General features: G+C 44.4%; 1 protein-coding gene across 1 annotated transcript in view; it reads right to left on the minus strand.

Annotated features, from left to right (window-relative positions):
* Nucleotides 1–20,550, minus strand: part of SUCLG2 (succinate-CoA ligase GDP-forming subunit beta) — a 127,133-nt gene that overhangs the window by 42,123 nt on the left and 64,460 nt on the right. Inside the window, exons 8-9 of the mRNA XM_075287532.1 lie at nt 17,308–17,469; nt 15,283–15,425 (exon numbers count right to left, since the gene is read on the minus strand). Of these exons, the coding sequence (XP_075143633.1) occupies nt 15,283–15,425; nt 17,308–17,469 (305 nt within the window). The remainder of the gene's footprint in view (nt 1–15,282; nt 15,426–17,307; nt 17,470–20,550) is intronic.

Here is a 20,550-nt window from a genome sequence, read left to right on the forward strand (position 1 = left end):
ACTTTTCTGTTGAGGTGCCCATACTTTTGCACCGGTCAAATTTTGGTTTAATGCATATTGCGCATTTTCTGTTAGTACAATAAACCTCATTTCAATCCTGAAATATTACTGTGTCCATCAGTTATTAGATATAGCAAACTGAAATGGCTGTTGCAAACACCAAAATATTTAGAACTAAAAATGATTAAGATTAATAGGGGTGCCCAAACTTTTTCATAGGACTGTATATATATATATATATATATATATATATATATATATATATATATAGGCACACGGAGACCTTGTACTAAGTGTCATAAGTAAATATTGTTACAAAGTTGTATACGTCTCCATGGCAACAGACTACAGACTGTGTAGTCAGATCTTGACAGTTATCGATTCTTCCGTCCATCCCATAGTTCTTGGCATGGAGCATGACGGCAGGATCGGACCACATAGGGTTTGGTCACCTATATAGGAATTGGCAACACCCAGTTCATAAATATTCAGGAGGAATAACAGAGGAACAGAACAACATAGGGTGAAGGAATGGTTAATGTAAACATTTACAAGAATAGACATTTTAGGAGAGGTGACCATTCCCCTTTAATTTAAAGGGGTTGTCTAGGATTTAGGTTTTTAAGGCTTATTCTTAGGATGATCAGTGGGGCCATTTTTGACAACCATACTATACACAACACAGGAAGCCGCTGCATAGTCAGTATAGTGGCTGGAGCCATCTGATCCTGACCCAGTGTTGTTTATAGTACGGGTGTTGTAAGGGGCCCCATATCGCTAATCAGATAAACCAGAAGTTCCCAAACTTTTTTTCCTCGTAGACCACCTTCAAAGTTTTACTGGTTTCGGTGGACCCCCTTCTGCTACATTACTACCATATTCCAAAAACACGTCAAAAAATGTGAAGATTCACACCAACGTAGACACCCCCCCCCCCCCTGGTCAAGTCTCCCGTGGACCCCTTTGGGAATCACCGAGATAAAACCCCCCAAATCTTGAACAACCCCTTTAATGTAACATCACGCCTGCCTCGCCTGTGCTAAGTAGACAGACTTCGCATTTTTCTATATTTTCACACTTTACCGCCTTCTAATTTTGTATTCTCCTTTTAGGTTTTTTTTTCCCCCCGTATATTTTTCCAGTTCTTTATATCGTTATTACAGGTGAACGACCAAGTGCTCTTAGCGCGCCGCAGATTATATAGTTCTAAAGAATTGAAAGCTAATAGATTAGAAACTGGAGCGGTATCACTCCCGCTACTCCGCTCAAGTAATTTCCCCCACTGACACTCCGCGTTACGTCTTGGCGAACATTTAACCTCCAGATCTGGACACCGCACTTTAGTACGGGCACATTTCTTACGGCGGCACGAGAGCGGTTACTCCAAGTGACAGTTTTCTAATTAATCTGTCAAGCATCAATCCATGAAGCTCCCGGACGGCTCCGGCCATGACTGACAAGGCAATCAGCTCCTTACTTAAAGCTTAAGTATCAGCCAAGGTTTGGCGGAACGCTGGAAAAACGATGTATCTGCATGAAGGAGTCAGCCTTATGTTACCTATCTGTATAGATTGTGGGGGCGCACCGGGAGGGGGGTGCACAAATAGTGATAAAAGAGGGGGGAAAAAAAAGAGTCGGAGAAGTTTTTGACATTTGTAGAACATTGGCTTTATAGGCCGCAATTATCGATTACAGAGGTGAAGTCGGAGGACTGACTTAATAGCTTGTTACTTGTAGGAAAATAGGGTTAAATGGTCCCCGGAGAAGGACTTAACTGTGCGTGTCAGCGCCTTTATTAAAGGTTACAGGGGATAATTGCTTTTTTTTCGTTAACTAGGTCTGATCTTTTATGGTGCCGAGGAAGACACAAAAATGGAGAAAGAAGAAAAAAGTCAAAGTGGACAAAGTGACTTGTCTTGTTGGATACTATAAAAACCTTAGAGTATTTTTTCTTAAGAGATCAATGATTGGTTCCTCTGTTGTTCCTCCTGGCAAATGGTAGCTGGGTGTTACCAGTTGGGGAAGGGAGGGGGGTGTCCATGCCCACTATTACACCGTCCAATCAGTGCTGACAGTACCAGACTGTGTAGACCAGCCCTTTTGAGAAAGGGAATGGTAACACCCATTGTCAAATCACTCAAAAATTTCTAGGAGGGGTAACAGAAGAACATCGCAACACAGTTATTAGAAGAGATGCCCCAGAATGGTTATATTAAGGGGAATAGAAATGAGCAAGTACTATTCGAAATAGCACACTCCCATAGGAATGAATAGGAGTGGCCGGCACACAGGGGGCTAAGCGACCGGAGGCCGGCTGCGTCCATTCATTCCTATAGGAGCGTGCCATTCGAAACGGTACTTGCTCATCTCTAGTATGTACTAAAGCAGACTTATCAAGAGAGGCGACAGGTTCTCTTGAACAAAAACTGTAAACAGGACTAAGCAAAAGTATTAGCCAGGGGGCGGGGAAAAAAATGCCGCAAATGAGAATGTTTTCAGAAACAGAAGGGTTAATAGTTTATTTTTTTAGCAAAATGAAGGAAAGAGATATTGACTCTAGGATATGGGAATAGTCGTCATCCAGGGGTCTAGTCATCCTGATCTCTATGAGGATTTCGGCACGTGACTTCATTTTGTGACCCCGCCACCTTTGGCAGAAGGATTAACCTGCAATGAACAATTCCCGAGCGTTTCCTCCAGAGAATATATTCATCATCTTTGCTCACAATTTAGAGATTTCAAGACATTAATGCCGCGTTCTGCAGAGAGCTGAACGTTGGCAAATTATTGGCATGTTTCAGAGCTCCGGGGCGCACAATCACGATTATACCGCAAAATCGGCGACGTAAATATTCGTTTCATGAAACTCTGAGGCTGCAGGTTCACGAATGCCGTTTTTTTTTATAGAGGTTGCAGGGTTCACTGTGGCCCCTGCAACCTCTATTTTTTTTTGTAGATTGTGAGGGATCACAATGCACATTTTTCCCGATCAGTATGTCTTTGGAGTATGGGAGGAAATCCACGCAAACACGGGGAGAACATACAAACTCCTTGTGGATGTTTTTCCTGGCAGGATTCGAACCCAGGACTCCAGAACTGCAAGGCTGCAGTGCTAACCACTGAGTCACCATGTTGCCCCTTAATGCCGTTTATTTTATCACTATTACTTGGCGTGAAAGGAACAAAATGACCGCATAACATAAATCCCTGGAAAGTCTTCTAAGGGAAGTAAGACATCTTAGGGGGTGTTCACACTTGCTCCTGTGTCACTCCGCAAGGTTTCTGTCCTGTCCCGGGCGAAACTGGACAACAGAAGGCTTCCACCCGCCCTCAATGATCCCTTTGCCATTTGCAGAAAACACAAATGAAGTGCATCAGTCTAGGAAATTTTTGCAGCGCCCAAAAGATTTGCAATCAATTTTACAAATTTTGCAAATAATTTTTGCAAAATTTAGAGATAATTTTGCAAATAAATTTTACAAATCTATCTCTAAATATATCTATGCGTTGCTGAACATTTGCTCAGAACTTGTCGCAACCTAGAAACTACCGGAATATCTCACACATTTTTTTGGGAAAATCCCCATTACAGGCAAAGCCGAACAAAATACACACACACACACACACACACACACACACACACACACAAAGAAATAACCCACAAAAAAACAAAAACAACCCAATTATTGCAAATTGCTTCCTAACGGAACCTAATATCTGGAAAAGGTGGCTTTATCTTCCCCGCACAACTATTTCATTTCGGTACGCGCAGCCGGCAGCACGTGACGGAGTCGGCTTGTTAAAAACGTGATTAGTACAATAAAACATAATTAAGAGTTTGTAGCACAACCTCCGGGAGACGGGCAAAGCATACAAATTATTGTGACAAACATAATCCGCATTAAATTGGCCCGCGCGATGCATACTGAACACAAATCTCGCTCGGTAACTGATGCCATCTGAGCCGCTTCAAACACGTCAAACCGTCAGATAACTGTCCTTCTAAAAAGGACTCCTCTGGATCCGCCATCGTGATGAACATATGCCTCGTAGTCGCCGAAAAGCAACGCCAATCAGCGAGTGCGTCCCCCAAAGCTGGCCGGAGATGTAACAAAACACACCATCGGCAGATAAATGTCTCAGAATAACTCCATGCGCCATAAACAAGTGCGGAGAACTTTGTGAAAGATGGTGCTGGGTTACTTGGTTGGGGCACCAAAAAGTAAAAGGAATGTGTACGGATATGTTACCAGCAAGTCTTTATGGTGGTCTGGGCCCACAGAGTGAAGGAAAGGAAAAATGTACGGATGGGACATGGCTGACGAAGTCCAGGCCAAGCTTTTGCACCAACTTATGCCCCCGGCAAGGTCTCAGCTCTTGCCGATGGTTGGGCAAGTGCCTGGGGCAAAGAAATATCGGGCAAGTAAAATTTTTAAATGACCAAAGTTTTGATTGAGGTATCTAGGAGATGGTGGAATGAGGAGTGTGACCATCGTCACTCCATCTATAATGAAGCAATATACACAGTCCAGTCACATTACTGTGACCACCTGGCAAAATACAGAATAACCACCAGCAAGACGTGCAGGAAGAGAGGGGATGTTGTGATGATGATCACTGGGATGTTGAGCCATGCTGACTCTAGCGCCGTGGCCAACGATGCCAGGTTACGCGGTTGAGCATCCATGGTGTGAACAACCCGATCAAAGTTGTCCTACAGATTCTCAATTGGGTTCAAGTCCGGGGAATTTTCTGGCCAAGGGAGTACAGTAAACTCATCCTGGTGCTCCTTGAACCACATACGTACACTGCGAGCTTTATGACACATTGCATTGGCCTGCTGGTAGATGCCATCATCCTGAGGAAAAACATTTCGTATGTAGGGGTGAACATGGTCTGCAAGGATAGATGCATACTTGTATTGATCCATTGTGCCTTCCACCATGATGAGCGCACCCAGATGGCTGATGACACGTGCCGCCTGCCATTGGTTATTTAACGTTGACATCAAAAGTAGGCGGTGGTCACATTAATATGACTTGGACTGTGTAATAAGAAGCTGGAGAGAGTGGAGTAAGGCGTCATGCACCCCTCATGAGGGCCATACCACTGGGATCTATGGCTCCTTTATACAAGCGGGAGGCGACGCTGTAGAAGATGCTGCCGAACACCACAAGACGCCTCCGTTTTCTACAATTTACTACAACCCCACAACAATAAGCTTTTGTCTGCAGAAACCATCCAGCCAAAAACCGTGACTTTCCTACAGACCTTGACGTGAGCTCCGTTAAGTTCTACATCCAGGAAATTTTTGGAGTTTTTTTTCTTTTACATTGTGTTTATAAAAAAAGAAACAACATTTGCAGAAGAACGAAGACCAAGAAGGTGCGAAGAAGCAAAGCTGGCCGAGACCCACCTGCGTTTCGGAGAGAGAATGATTTGCCTTTCCCTCAGACAGAACACTGTGTGCTTCCATGCAAGTCCCGATTAAAGTAAAATCCTTCACAACCCCGAGAGCATATACTCAATCAGCAGTCAGAGAAGAACAGCTCCGGGGAGCGGCAGCCACTAAACACTTCTCATAAGGTTCCTATGACTTTCCTACTAAACGGTAATTTGTTCTTTTATGTTCCGTCAATGAGAAGTCACACGTTGCGATTCCAGAAGCTTCTCTTTTTCGCCGGGTATCACTTATTTAACTTTCATAACGTGAGATATTGACTTTGGCGTCTTATCCACTCTTTTTAATCAAATAATTGATTTTTTGGTTTTTTTTCCCCCCCTCCTTTTCCTGCAGCCTCGGACAAGGCAGGTTGGAGGAGGGGGGGAAATCGAATTCTGACCAAGCAGATAATGTCAATGGCGTTCGAAAGATTCGCAAACGGCCACGTGTCACTTAAGGCGGTAATCAGCTAAATGTTAATGAGAGTAATCAAGACTTACATTTCTGGCGCCCTATAAACGCCATCTAATTGGTAATTTTTGGGTATTAATATGTATACGGGACATTGGATTTCTAATCCTGCCTTTTCAGAGCCTATAAAGAAGGTCTTTCACTCTGGAGGACTCAGCATTGTTGTGTATTACATGGACAGCCCATTGACACAACAGGAATGGTGCAGTACTTCATTTCTCCTGTGGTGTCACTGTAGGGAAAGTGAACACTTTGGTTTGGTCAATGATCACAGCCGATCACTGAGGGTAATGTAATAGTCTGGTAAGAATCTTTTAACCTATATTTTACAACAATCACCATAGTTGCCAAATCCTCCCGAACATCCAGGAGGCTCCTGAAATAAGAGGTGTTTTCATGTCCACATTGCAAAAGGGGCTTGGCCACATCAAAAATTCTGACTATGCACAAACTATCCTGTTCTCATGGATATTAGATAGCAAATGCTGGCAAATATTCACCCAATGGCTATGGTTAGGTCATCAATATCAGATCGTGGGGGGGTAGTGAATGGAGCAGGAAGCAGCCAGCTCAGTTCTCTGTAAAGTGGTCAAACCAGGTACTGCAGGTCAGCTTCCATTTACTTGAACAGGAGCTAAGCTGTAGAGACTTTGTTCTGCCACTGCCTTGTACTCGAGACTAACTCATCGATGTGGGTGCCAGGTGTCAGAACTACCCCCCTCTTCCTAACCTGATGGTTCAAATCCCTTTAAGGGGGTTAAATAACCCATCTGAAAAGTCACAGAAAGCCAAAAATCCTTTTCATAATAACTTTCACATTTTTCAGACTTAAGCGGCTTTCCTCGGCTAGACACCGTAAACTGCAGAGAGTCCGTCTAAGTGAAGCGACGGGTCTTATACAAAAGGGACTGGTCCAAAATGTCTCCCAAATCATAAAGAGTGCCATGTAGGAGCCTTTATTAGGAACAAAATACCTTAGTGGTCAATCAATTCATAGATAGTCATCAATTGATGGATATGCAAATCAGCCTACAAGTGCAGTGGAGGCGGAGCCTGACATGCCTATAGACATCGGTGTTCGGTGACTGGGGATTCCATCCACCATTCTGCATGAAATAGATAGATAGATAGATAGATAGATAGATAGATAGATAGATAGGAGATAGATAGATAGATAGATAGATAGATAGATAGATAGATAGATATAGATCTTTTCTCTCTGAATGCTTTTCAGGAGGAAACCGGACGGACTCCATTATAGTCTATGGGGTCCGTGTGGTCTTCGCAGGTAACAGCTTTTTAAGCGGATTGGGTTTCCGTTTTTTTTGAGTCCCTAAGCGGATCCGAAGAATGGAAACCTCAATGCTAATGTGAACCTGGTCTAACTGCGATACCCATTTTAACTCTCCCTTTGCAGGCACATCAGGCTCCGCCCCCAGTGCACTTACAGGCTTATACCAACAACTGATATATGTGAGCCCAACCTTAGAAAACCCATCCTCTTCAGGATCTTTATTGCAATCTTTGGGAAGAACTTGGTAAAGTCCATGTATTTAGATTAAATGTTAACAAGACGTAATTTTGCATCGATTTTGAGGTGGGTTCCATCAAAAAAAAAAATAAAAAAATCAGCATCAAATTTTGCCATGAATCTACCTCCCATTGCCAGGGGTCCACCTCAAATTCTTCTTTATTTCAGCCATGTGAACATACCCTAAAGGGAATTTCTGGCCTTAATCTGTATCTGATCGGTAGAGGACCCAGCATAGATCAGCTAGTCTGATCCGATACCGATGACCTACGAATAGAATAGATCACCAGTATGACACAAGGATTATGGACTGGAAAACCCCTCGAAATGGAAAGTCTTGATTCGGGTGGTAACTATGTAATGCTCCATTACACCTGTGGTGGCGCTGCAGGAAAAGCAACCACTTGTTACCGGATTCAATCACTCGATCGGCCGCTCTTTGAGGAGGTAAATTGGACAACCCCTTTAAATAAATAAACCTACACAAACCAAGATCCTATAGAGTTAGGCAAGTCAAACTACTATTCTCAAAAAAAATCTATTAACCACTACGTCTTATAAACCAACATCCTACGAGAAGCGCGCACGCCCGCTAGATTAACACAGGTTACTCCGTGTCAATCCTTCAATAGCGGAAAGTGACACAATAGGAGGGGGAACCGGGAAAAAGCTAACGGCTGGCGTGGAGCCTCTTGACCCGATTTCAGGCTTTAATTCGCATTATGGTTTTGATAAATGTCATTATTTCGCTCAATTTAAAATAAAAGACGGATTAGCGAACGGTTTTTCAGAGTGCTACGCGCTACCCACACACCATCTGAGGGTTGTGTTTTGTAACAAGTGAGGAGAGTAAATTAAATCATAGCCAAATGCTAAGGCGAAAGAAAGAAGAAAATTGGGCGGAGGGCGGTGTGGGGGGGTTCAAGAAAAAAAAATCTGCTTTAAAGAGATTAAATGCTCCAAGAACAATAATAGGTTACAATTCTCCCGTGGAAACCAAATTCCTAGTAATTGTACAAAGAGAAGGATGAATTAGACAACCCCGTGTGGATCGGCAGGCATGATTGTAGCACATGGCGGATCCCGAGGAACATGCAGGAAAAATTACAGCGCGCGGTATTGATTATAGGCCGCGATACATAATGGAAGGTAATCTAAAAGAAAGAGCTGCGGGGGGCGAGATTATTGCAGCTTGTATGTACAGGGGACGGAAACGGGAACGATTTAAGCAGATGCCTTAAAAAGGTAAAGCGAAAAAAACATAAAAAAAAAATACTAATATGGGATTGTAGGGAACGGCAAACAGTTTAAGGGGTTGTCCGGCCCCAAAAGGATTTATTCATACTGATGACTGGATCCTGTGGAGAGCTGCAGTTCCCCAGAACCACCACTATACAGTGGAGGGGGCAGCTGAGTCACTCCTATTACTCGAGTAGGAGAGTTGCTGAACGAGCAGGTATGTGCAGAGAGGGGGTTGTTAGACCCTCACAAATCACATACTGGTGACAGTATGGGGGCTGACAACTCCTTTTATACAGCCTTTTAGCCCTCAACTGATTGTTGAGCTCCTGATCAGACGCCATCTTGGCTGTCTTGTTGCTCAATCTCTTGGCTCTGCTATCAATCCATATTGCCTCAGCGCAGCATTACATGGACAGCTAGAGACTGTGCTATAGCTACCTGCTGAGCACAGCATTACATGGACAGCTAGAGACTGTGCTATACCTACCTGCTGGACGACGGAGTAATTATTGTTCTCTCTATATTCTCTTAAATAATTTAAGAAAATATGCCTATACATAGGCTCAGTTCACATCTGTGTTGGAGTCTCCACCGCAGATTTCATCTAAACTTGGCGGAGAGAAAAATCCTGCACGGAAGACCGAGGGGTCCATGGTTAACCATTTTTCTTAGCGGACGGGCTCACTATATTTTGGTTCGCCATGTGCACCTGAACAACGGGGAGACGAACGCTAGTGTGAACCTAGCGTAACCCATCAACACCAATTTTCTGGTATAGAGGATTGTAAGGGTGAATTCACACTGAGTAAACGCTAGCTTATTCTGAACGTAAAACACGTTCAGAATAAGCGGCGTCTAAAGCAGCTCCATTCATTTCTATGGGAGCGGGGATACGAGCGCTCCCCATAGAAATGAATGGGCTGCTTCTTTCACTCCGTGCAGTCCCATTGAAGTGAATGGGGAGTGCCGGCGTATACGGCAAGCTCTGCTCATGCCGGAGCGTACACGCCGGCACTCCCCATTCACTTCAATGGGACTGCACGGAGTGAAAGAAGCAGCCCATTCATTTCTATGGGGAGCGCTCGTATCCCCGCTCCCATAGAAATGAATGGAGCTGCTTTAGACGCCGCTTATTCTGAACGTGTTTTACGTTCAGAATAAGCTAGCGTTTACTCAGTGTGAATTCACCCTAAAGGTGGTGCACGGCCCTTTCTTACATGGAATTACTCTCTGCATTTTTCAAGTGGAGAGGGGAACAGAATTCCGAACGGAGAGCCAACACCAGCCTTAGATAATATCTTCATGGTATCTCCATCATATTATAATCGGATATATGTTATCTATCTATCTATCTATCTATCTATCTATCTATCTATCTATCTATCTATCTATCACAGAGCTCAGCTTCTCTCCTCTATCCTATAACCCTATATATCGCAGAGCTCAGCTTCTCCCCTCTATCCTATAACCCTATATATCGCAGAGCTCAGCTTCTCTCCTCTATCCTATAACCCTATATATCGCAGAGCTCAGCTTCTCTCCTCTATCATATAACCCTATATATCACAGAGCTCAGCTTCTCTCCTCTATCCTATAACCCTATATATCACAGAGCTCAGCTTCTCTCCTCTATCCTATAACCCTATATATCACAGAGCTCAGCTTCTCTCCTCTATCATATAACCCTATATATCACAGAGCTCAGCTTCTCCCCTCTATCCTATAACTCTATATATCACAGAGCTTAGCTTCTCTCCTCTATCATATAACCCTATACATCACAGAGCTCAGCTTCTCTCCTCTATCATATAACCCTATATATCGCAGAGCTCAGCTTCTCTCCTCTATCATATAACCCTATATATCGCAGAGCTCAGCTTCTCTCCTCTATCCTATAACCCTATATATCGCAGAGCTCAGCTTCTCTCCTCTATCCTATAACCCTATATATCACAGAGCTCAGCTTCTCTCCTCTATCCTATAACCCTATATATCACAGAGCTCAGCTTCTCTCCTCTATCCTATAACCCTATATATCACAGAGCTCAGCTTCTCTCCTCTATCATATAACCCTATATATCACAGAGCTCAGCTTCTCTCCTCTATCATATAACCCTATATATCACAGAGCTCAGCTTCTCTCCTCTATCATATAACCCTATATATCACAGAGCTCAGCTTCTCTCCTCTATCCTATAACCCTATAGATATCACAGAGCTCAGCTTCTCCCCTCTATCATATAACCCTATATATCATAGAGCTCAGCTTCTCTCCTCTATCATATAACTCTATATACCACAGAGCTCAGCTTCTCTCCTCTATCCTATAACCTATATATCACAGAGTTCAGCTTCTCTCCTCCATCCCATAACCCTATATATCACAGAGCTCAGCTTCTCTCCTCTATCCTATAACCCTATATATCACAGAGCTCAGCTTCTCTCCTCCATCCCACAACCTGATATATCACAGAACTAAGTCCCCCCCCACAGCCATGATTTTGCCAATGAGTCTGGACCCTAAACAATGACTGTGTGAGTGATTAGGACTTTGTGGGGTGTTTTTTTGTCCATGAAACCCACGAGCGTTATTTAGCAGTTCGCTGCAAGCGGGAAAAATTCAATAAGTGCGTTTAACCTTCTGTATAACAAGTTCAACTTCTAAATGTGTTAATTACCGGCTGTTTACAGAGCGACGTGAAGGTCTCCAATTATTCCGACGCAGCCACAGATGTTTGCTCAGAAACTATTTTGTCTTTGTTTTAATTGAGGCGCGAAGCCGGGGAAAGGTGCAGCGCCTGTGATAGCGATTAATAGGGAGGAAGCGAAAATAACTCCCTGATAAGCTGAAAATAAAATAATTAACCTAGGAGAGCGGCGAGAAGCCTTAGGGAGGATTGAGACCGCCAGGCAGAGCCCTCGCCTCTCGCTGGATTTCACCCGTGCCGGCTGCAGATAATGCAGAGAATTCAGATACATGGGCGCGAGTCTGCCGAGAACACCCAGGCCGGGCAAGCTCTGACACCGCTCCGCCAGTACGAGGATTCAGGAAATGTAATTCTATTAGCTAAAGATAGCGGGGACTCTGGATTTCTTGGGATTAGACCACAAGACGTAACCTACGCGATGGCAGGGAACAAAATAGGCTCTTCTGGAAAGGAAGGAGAAAAGTTAACCCCTGGAGGCACGAACGCGAGACGACTGCAGTTCTGTCTGAGCTAGGAAGAATTCGTTGCGGACATATTACTTGATGTCACTATATTATATGGCACAACGTACAGTCCTATTCACTTGTCCTACACACTGCAGACAACTATTCCTTCTCTGTAGGGGCCACACGGTGGCTCAGTGGTTAGCACTGCAGCCTTGCAGCGCTGAGTCGTGGTGTTCAAATCCCGCCAAGGGCAAAAAAAAAAAAAAATCTGCAAGGAGTTTGTACGTTCTCCTCGTGTTTGCATGGATTTCCATCCCATATTCCAAAAAAAAAGATATACTGATAGGGACAAAAAATGTACATTGTGATCTCTATGTGGGGCTCACAATCTACATTTAAAAAAAAATAAAATGTTTTTTGTTAAATAAGTTGAATATTTTTTTTTCGCTAGAAGTAGAAGAACTATATACTATATACATACGTTCTAGAAGTAGAAGAACGGTGTCGAATGTGAAAAAAAAAAAAAAATGTAAATTTTGCTTCTTCTACCTAAAACAACATTGTTTTTATCTATACTATCGCACGTAACCATATTAAAATTTGTTTTCCTAATCCTTCTGATCACAGGGGCTACACATTTCTATAGTTTTACAACAAAAACATTAGGTTTTATATTCAGTATAGCTTATTTTCTGGACCTCTAGTCCATGTGTTAATTACACAGTAGTTTAGTATAGTAGAGGGCTGTAAACTGTTGGGGTTATGAAGAAGGTGATGGAGGGGAGGGGATGGGGGAGGATTGGAGGGGAGAGGGGACAGGATTGGAGGGGAGAGGACAGGATTGGAGGGGAGAGGGTGGGAGGGGACAGGATTGGAGGGGAGAGGGTGGGAGGGGACAGGATTGGGGCGGAGAGGGTGGGAGGGGACAGGATTGGAGGGGAGAGGGTGGGAGGGGACAGGATTAGAGGGGAGAGGGTGGGAGGGGACAGGATTAGAGGGGAGAGGGTGGGAGGGGAGAGGGTGGGGTGAGAGGGGAGAAGATGTGGGAGGGGAGAAGAGGGGAGGGGATGGTAGAGGAAGGGAGGGGATGGTAGAGGAGGGGAGTGGATGGGAGCAGAGGGAGCTGCATGGGAGCGAGTTCTGCTAGCACCAACGTAAATGGGAAGTCTCTTTCACTTTACTATGACCACTATAAAGAGTTAAATTTTGCTGATAAAAGTGATGATAAAATTCCTAAAAGATTCCCTTATCACAGTGTAACTCCCTGACAGTAACTTCAGCACTTATCACTCCTACAGGAGCAGCTGTAACTCACAGGTGTTACGCAACCGCATCAGATGAGCGACATCTAGGGGTTAAATAGGTTTTTTGGGCCCAAATCAAATCTAGCTATCCACAGGATAGGTTATCAGTATGTGATCTGTCTGTGACCAACACCCAGACCCTGCACAGGTCATGTGTTCTGGAAGCCTCCTGGTGCCGGCGCGCACAGCGCCTCTGTTACTCAAGTTATAGGAGTGGCACAGCAGCGCCATCCACTGCACAGTGCTGATTCCAGAGAACTGCGGCACCACTTCTATTAATTGAATAGGAGCGACGCTGCATGTGCTGCCCATGAATGGAGTCACATTGCGATCCCCAGTTTGCCAGAATTGTGTCTTCTAGTTGTGTAACGCTCAACGGGGTCAAAAATGCAACTCCATTCAGTAACATTAGTGAAGGAGTCGCAGGGTGACTTGGTGATCTTTGGTTTTGGCACGTGAATTGTGTAGCTCTAGCTTAAACGGATATCCCTTTAACTAGAACTTCAAGTACAGTCTGGCAGGGTCCAGCCTACACAGTTATAAGACGACCGGTTTCATCGGTAACCTCGCTCATGCCATATAAGACGCACACACAAGAATTCGCCGTCGTAAGGCCCTGCACAAGTACACTCCGACACCACGCACCATTCATCATAGGACAAGTGCAAGTCACAGAGCGCGCTGTAAATTCCAGTTTTCTGCATAGATGGTCGACTAATGAGATTAATGTTTTATTTCTTCTGTACCTCGGCGAGATGATTTATCTGTACACTACTCATAATCAATTACGCCGCACACTGGGACCAATTACAAGCCCGATGTAGACTCCCTGGCACCATCTTACACAAGGGCGGATGGCAGAACGCTACACAGCTTTCTGGGCTTTGGATTCTCAGGTGTCACCAAACATCAGGGTTATTTTTACCATTGCATAAAGGGAGACCAAAGACGGAATGACGTAGGATAATCCTATAAATGTCTGCCGTAGGGTCTGCTCAAAACTCTGCGGGGCAAATAATACGAGTCCCCGAGTGTAGATGTATTGTGTATTGGTGGGGTGTCTGACTGATGGGACCAGTGTCGAATACCTGACCACAGTAGAAGTTTTAATAAGACTGCGGACTAGTATGCACCCCGCTAATCCACTGAAAGGCTATGGCACTGACTTAATGCGCTGTGTACAAAAGGATTCCCCAATGTGGCAAGTGGTCGGACCCCCAAACAGTCTATAATTGACAAATGCTTCAGACTGGACTACCCATCGCGTGATGTTAGTAAAACATGTCACCCCTCATTCTGAAACAGTGCCCCTCTTGCCCAGTGGCGACATCTGGTATTGCAACTAGAACCTATTCAAGTGAATAGAACGGATCTGCAATACCGTTCTATTATTCGTTCGGTTATTGAAGGGAGACCTGATATACAGAGGGGAAAATTCATTAAAAAACAGTGGATTTGAGATACAGATTTTGCAAATAGAGAATCTGCACCAATCAAATAGTAAAATTCTGATAAAGAAATCTGTCAGAATCTGCAAGGAAACTGACTTGGAGGCAGATTTGAAACTTGGAGTAATTTTTTTGCAATTTTTTTCCATTTATTTCACTCTCTGCAACAATATCTGCCTGCAAAACATACTTAAAGGGGTTATCCATGAGTTGCATATTGACGACCTATGCTTAGGATAAGGCATCAATATCAGACTGGTGGGGGGTCCGATGCCTGGGATCTCCATTAGAGATGAGCGAATATACTCGATCGAATTCCTCCGATGCATAGCTCCCAGCGCCAGAGTAAAAATTTGATGCCCTGGAAGTGTTTATGTACCAGGAGCTATGCGGCGGAGGTATTCGAATCATTGAATTCCAAGCTCACCACCATACATGACCTAGCGGCTATGCAAGCGTCCTGAATGGGACTGAGCTGCACAAAGGCCACGTGACAAACAAAACTTTATATCACAGATCTGTGCCCGCAGTTGGTCTGTGGAGATTCAGGTTATCAGACCCCCACTTAGTCTGGAGGAACCCTGATGGGCTGCTAAGGGCAATGGCTTCACTTTACCCCTGCACTTGATAAGTGTCAAGGGGGCGGTGCAGAGCGTTACATGACCCTCTATGTGACATAAGCAGGTTACCTTGGGGTCTGCGGTGAGCAGCTTGAAGGCCTGATACACCTGAGACTCTTTGACACCTCCTCCGAGATCAAGGAAGTTTGCAGGTTTTCCTCCGTGAAGGTCGATGATGTCGCAGGTGGCCATGGCCAGACCGGCCCCGTTCACTGAAGGAAAAAGGGGAAACGATGGACGTAAATGAATAACATAAGAAACTTCCTCCCGACGACAGGGAGCGGTGACAAGGTCTGTCCTTGGGAATACTGAGTAGTCAGTACATGCCCAAGTAAAAAGTAGACTATCCCTTTAAACATGGAGTAGGTTCCCCCGGTATAACACCGCAAGATACATTCAGGATGGTTACTAAATTATAACTCATTGGGTACACGCTGTACAAAGACGAGACGAGAAGACGGAAACCGGGCATGTTTACACCCTGGTCGCCCGCCTCGGCAGCCATGTATATAGTAATTAGGTTTAGCGTTGCCGGCTTCCACTGTAATTGACTCATCCAGAGTTTATTGACAAGTGCATCCATCCTCCCTCTCCGTGCCTGTCATCTCCTTTGGCGTCTGATGTATATGAAATTGCTCGGGTATAAATTGATGTGCAGATGAATCTCCAGGTAGGCGCACAGTAACCAGCTGGAGTCGGGCGGCATCACTACAGTCTGGTGAGCGATCCGCCCTGGCTAGGATAAAGCCTTAGGCTTAGGTCACACCTAAATTACATGTGGCTTATTTTGCGCTCACTATTCTGCTGGTGCAGTCACTGTGTACATACATTACATTACTTATCCTGTATTATACTCCAGAGCTGCGCTCACTATTCTGCTGGTACAGTCACTGTGTACATACATTACATTACTTATCCTGTATTATACCCCAGAGCTGCGCTCACTATTCTGCTGGTACAGTCACTGTGTACATACATTACATTACTTATCCTGTATTATACTCCAGAGCTGCGCTCACTATTCTGCTGGTACAGTCACTGTGTACATACATTACATTACTTATCCTGTATTATACTCCAGAGCTGCGCTCACTATTCTGCTGCTGCAGTCACTGTGTACATACATTACATTACTTATCCTGTATTATACTCCAGAGCTGCGCTCACTATTCTGCTGGTGCAGTCACTGTGTACATACATTACATTACTTATCCTGTATTATACTCCAGAGCTGCGCTCACTATTCTGCTGTAGAGTCACTGTGTACATACATTACTTACTTATCCTGTATTATACTCCAGAGCTGCGCTCACTATTCTGCTGGTGCAGTCACTATGTACATACATTACATTACTTATCCTGTATTATACTCCAGAGCTGCGCTCACTATTCTGCTGTACAGTCACTGTGTACATACATTACATTACTTATCCTGTATTATACTCCAGAGCTGCGCTCACTATTCTGCTGTACAGTCACTGTGTACATACATTACATTACTTATCCTGTATTATACTCCAGAGCTGCGCTCACTATTCTGCTGGTGCAGTCACTGTGTACATACATTACATTACTTATCCTGTATTATACTCCAGAGCTGCGCTCACTATTCTGCTGGTGCAGTCACTGTGTACATACATTACATTACTTATCCTGTATTATACTCCAGAGCTGCGCTCACTATTCTGCTGGTACAGTCACTGTGTACATACATTACATTACTTATCCTGTATTATACTCCAGAGCTGCGCTCACTATTCTGCTGGATCAGTACAGGATCAGCCATTCCATATACTCATTATATTATATATTATATCCACCTGTAAATAACATGTGTAATATGACAAGATTTGGGCTACTTTAAATGCTTTGTATCTTACAAACTCCCGTCTTGAATTGAAATACCAGCTCATCAGCATCCTCCATGACACGTACAATACTGTTAGTCAAAACTAGACATGAGAACAATAGAAACACAGGGCTCCATTGTTCTCACAGCCAGGGGGACACAATCACCCAGCCCATGAAATAATGGCTGCGTTAAATGAACAGTTACTTGATACAAAAGATCTGTTACAATACTCCTGTTCTTACCAAAGCAAGCAATGTTCCCATCCATACCGATGTACTTCAAGTCGTACTTCGCGGCCTCGCTCTCAATGGGATCGGTTTCCGACGTGTCATCCATCGCAAATATCTCCTTTTGTCTGAACTCGGCATTGTCGTCAAAGTTAATTTTTGCATCAAAGCACACGACTGTGGCGATAAAGAACGGGAGAAGAGAAGAATGGAAAGTTACCCGGAGCCAACGCCAATTCTTCCTCCAGCTTAGAAGATTAGAAACCAACAATGCAACGAGATATAAAACAGATCCTTCTACGTAACAAACGACACAAACATCTATTATCTATCAGAAGCCGACGGCTGGATGGATGAGCAAACCCAGAGAAAGAAATAATTAGGACGCAGCCATTACTTCCTATTGTTTTACGGCTTTATTATTTGCTGCGGCTACTTAGGTTTATGGAGTACACGCCGTTTCATCAATTATACTGGGAGGCTTTTCGTTTCAAGTTTTCTAAAGCGAGTACAGTAAAGGGAGGATAATGGGACGACGGAGATAACAGGGTAACAATGGAGGAAAAAGCGGAAATTAGATAAGTTTATCCGCGCGACTTTGTACAATATACAGATCAGACTCGTGGTGATCGTGAACTCAATCCGGACCGGCACGTTTTAGGACTATCCTTTAATCAGCTGGGCACTCAGGGATGGGTTATAGACTAGGGTGGGTACACATGGGGTAGTTTGGAGTGGATTCTGCCTCAAAATCAGCTCGGAATCTATCTCCATACTTGTGTCGGAATGCAAAAGAAGAAGCGTCCTGCTCGATCTTACCGCGGGTTCCATAGTTGTGTCTGCCGCTGAACCCTTGCCACCGAGGCTCACACTGATCAACCCCATTGTGACGAAGGCCCTTCAGCACGCAAATCTGCGGTGGAAAGTGAAAACTCACCACGGCTTCCGTAGGACCAGAATTTGGAGAGGAACTGGAGGCTGAAGACCACATCAAAGTCCTCCATGTGAAGCTACCCTAGTGTCTTGCTCCACGTCATTCAAGGAGTCAGTCATGGACATAAGACAGTCAACTGAGACCATCAGGTTTGGCCAACGCTGATCCAATGTACGGCCAGCATTTGGAAGAAGGACTTGCATCCACGTCATTCAAGGAGTCAGTCGTGGACATAAGACAGTCAACTGAGACCAGCAGGTTTGGCCAACGCTGATCCAATCCATTTGGAAGAAGGACTTGCATCTTCTCGGCCCATCAAGCATGGTGACGAGAAGAAGCCACTGACAGATCAGGGTACATTGGGGACATCTTTGGTTCAAGGCCTATATTTTTGCCAAAGATGCCCACCAGACAGGGAATAGGTGTCTTTAATAACAAAACCCCTTTAAGAGGCTGGAGAATCTTAATTCTGGTAAACCCCCATTGCACAAAATATTCAGACCAGTGCACAATGAGCTTGTAACATTTCCCCTATTCGGTGCAATACTGAATTAAGCCGGGGTTCACGTGAAGACAAAATTTTTTCTCCTCCATTGCTGAGATTTCTGCTTTTTTCTGGAGCGGTTTGGTGCAACGATGACCTCACCATAGCTCTCACCGTACCAAACAGCAACCCCCATGCACTGATAGACAGGGCCGGCCTGTATACGTGTCAACCAAAGCAGTGATGGAGGGTCTTCGCCCGGTCTATTCGGAGTGATGAGAGCAATGGTGACGCCATTGTTGCACCAAACAACTCATCATGAGAACATTAGGGAAAAAAAGTCTAATCAACGGGGGCGCCAATTGGGAAAAAAAAATTATGTACATGACCCTGGGCTAGTCTGCTTATAGTCTAACACACAATGCTATGAGACTCCCTTTAAGCCAAAGAAAGAATACGCAGCCACTTATTTGGTGGAAATGGTCAAAAATCTAGATGTATCTTCATGTAATATCTTTCCCTGATGGCATATATCAAGTCTATCTGTGAGACAGGCAGCAGGAGCAGAGTTTTTGTCCTCTCAGTATTACATTACGGATACAGGGAGAGTGACAGCAGTCTATACGGAGATATTACCGTGTCTGAGTCACAGGCGGCTTGTCTGACTTAGGACTCGGAAAGGAACGTCGCTATTGTCAGATGAGCCGTCTATACCGAGGAATAAATCCAACTACAATACAGAACATAACACTACCAATAACCAAGCTTAGATGTAGATGAAAGGATTCCGGCAGTCACAGACAATCATCACCGGGACCTATAGAGTCCCCGAGTGACAGCACAATATTACAACGCCAAATCTGCAATATATTTGGGGAGAATTCATAAAGTTTTGTGCACGTCTGAAGTCTGAACGCCATGGAAGATCTGCTGCGAACAAGGGACCAGCAGCGACCAAGGGACCCCGGTGACTTAGAATTGGGTCTGTTGGGTTTGGGTGAGGTCTCAGAGAGCCCAAGACCATAGGCTGCTGGACATTTTTTGGTCCAAATGGATCCACCAATTTGCCCACTCCCAAGTTCAAAATCCGTAACAGAATTCAAGTTCTTAGCCCGGGGCAAAAACAACCCAAGATGAAGCGGGATATCCATAGACTGAGATATGGCGCCACTCCTGTCCATGGTCAATTGCAGTTAACTCCGTTCACGTGAATAGGGCAACACCGAAAACTACCTACAGACAAGAGTGGCGCTATATCTCGGAAAACTAACGCCAATCCATTTTTTCTAACACTAACACGGAAGGAAGAAACGACACGGGCACCGCCGCCAACAACATGGCTGCTCTAGATTGATTAGTATTTGCCTGCGCTTTACAGATATCTGTATTATAGGATTAGGCAAATGCATTCTATAGACGGCATACAATATGGGAGATAATGGTGTAATATTTCCCGACAACGAAGCAACGCAACGTTGTCTCTCTCCAAACAGCGACCGCCGGCTCAAGATTAACCCATTATTTAATCCCAGCAAGTAAACAACTTCATCAGGAGCTAGACGAGTCCTTTAACTATAATTGGCTTTTTTTTATTATTATTCTGATGGCGTAATAACATAGCCGGGAACAGATGGCGGCTGTCGTCTACGTACAACGGCATTAAACTGTTAAGGGAAGGGTTTATTTGACCATTAACACAATTAGATATTTTAACTGGTTCTAAACAACTCCGGTAATGGCCGAAATGTACGATTCCAGTAAGAGTATTTACATATCACGCAATTCTTCAGCATTATAGCCGCCTGCTATGCGCACACTGTAAGGAAGGAGTACCAGGGTA

The sequence above is a fragment of the Leptodactylus fuscus genome, chromosome 9 (assembly GCF_031893055.1).
Source record: "Leptodactylus fuscus isolate aLepFus1 chromosome 9, aLepFus1.hap2, whole genome shotgun sequence".
Lineage (NCBI taxonomy): Eukaryota > Metazoa > Chordata > Amphibia > Anura > Leptodactylidae > Leptodactylus > Leptodactylus fuscus.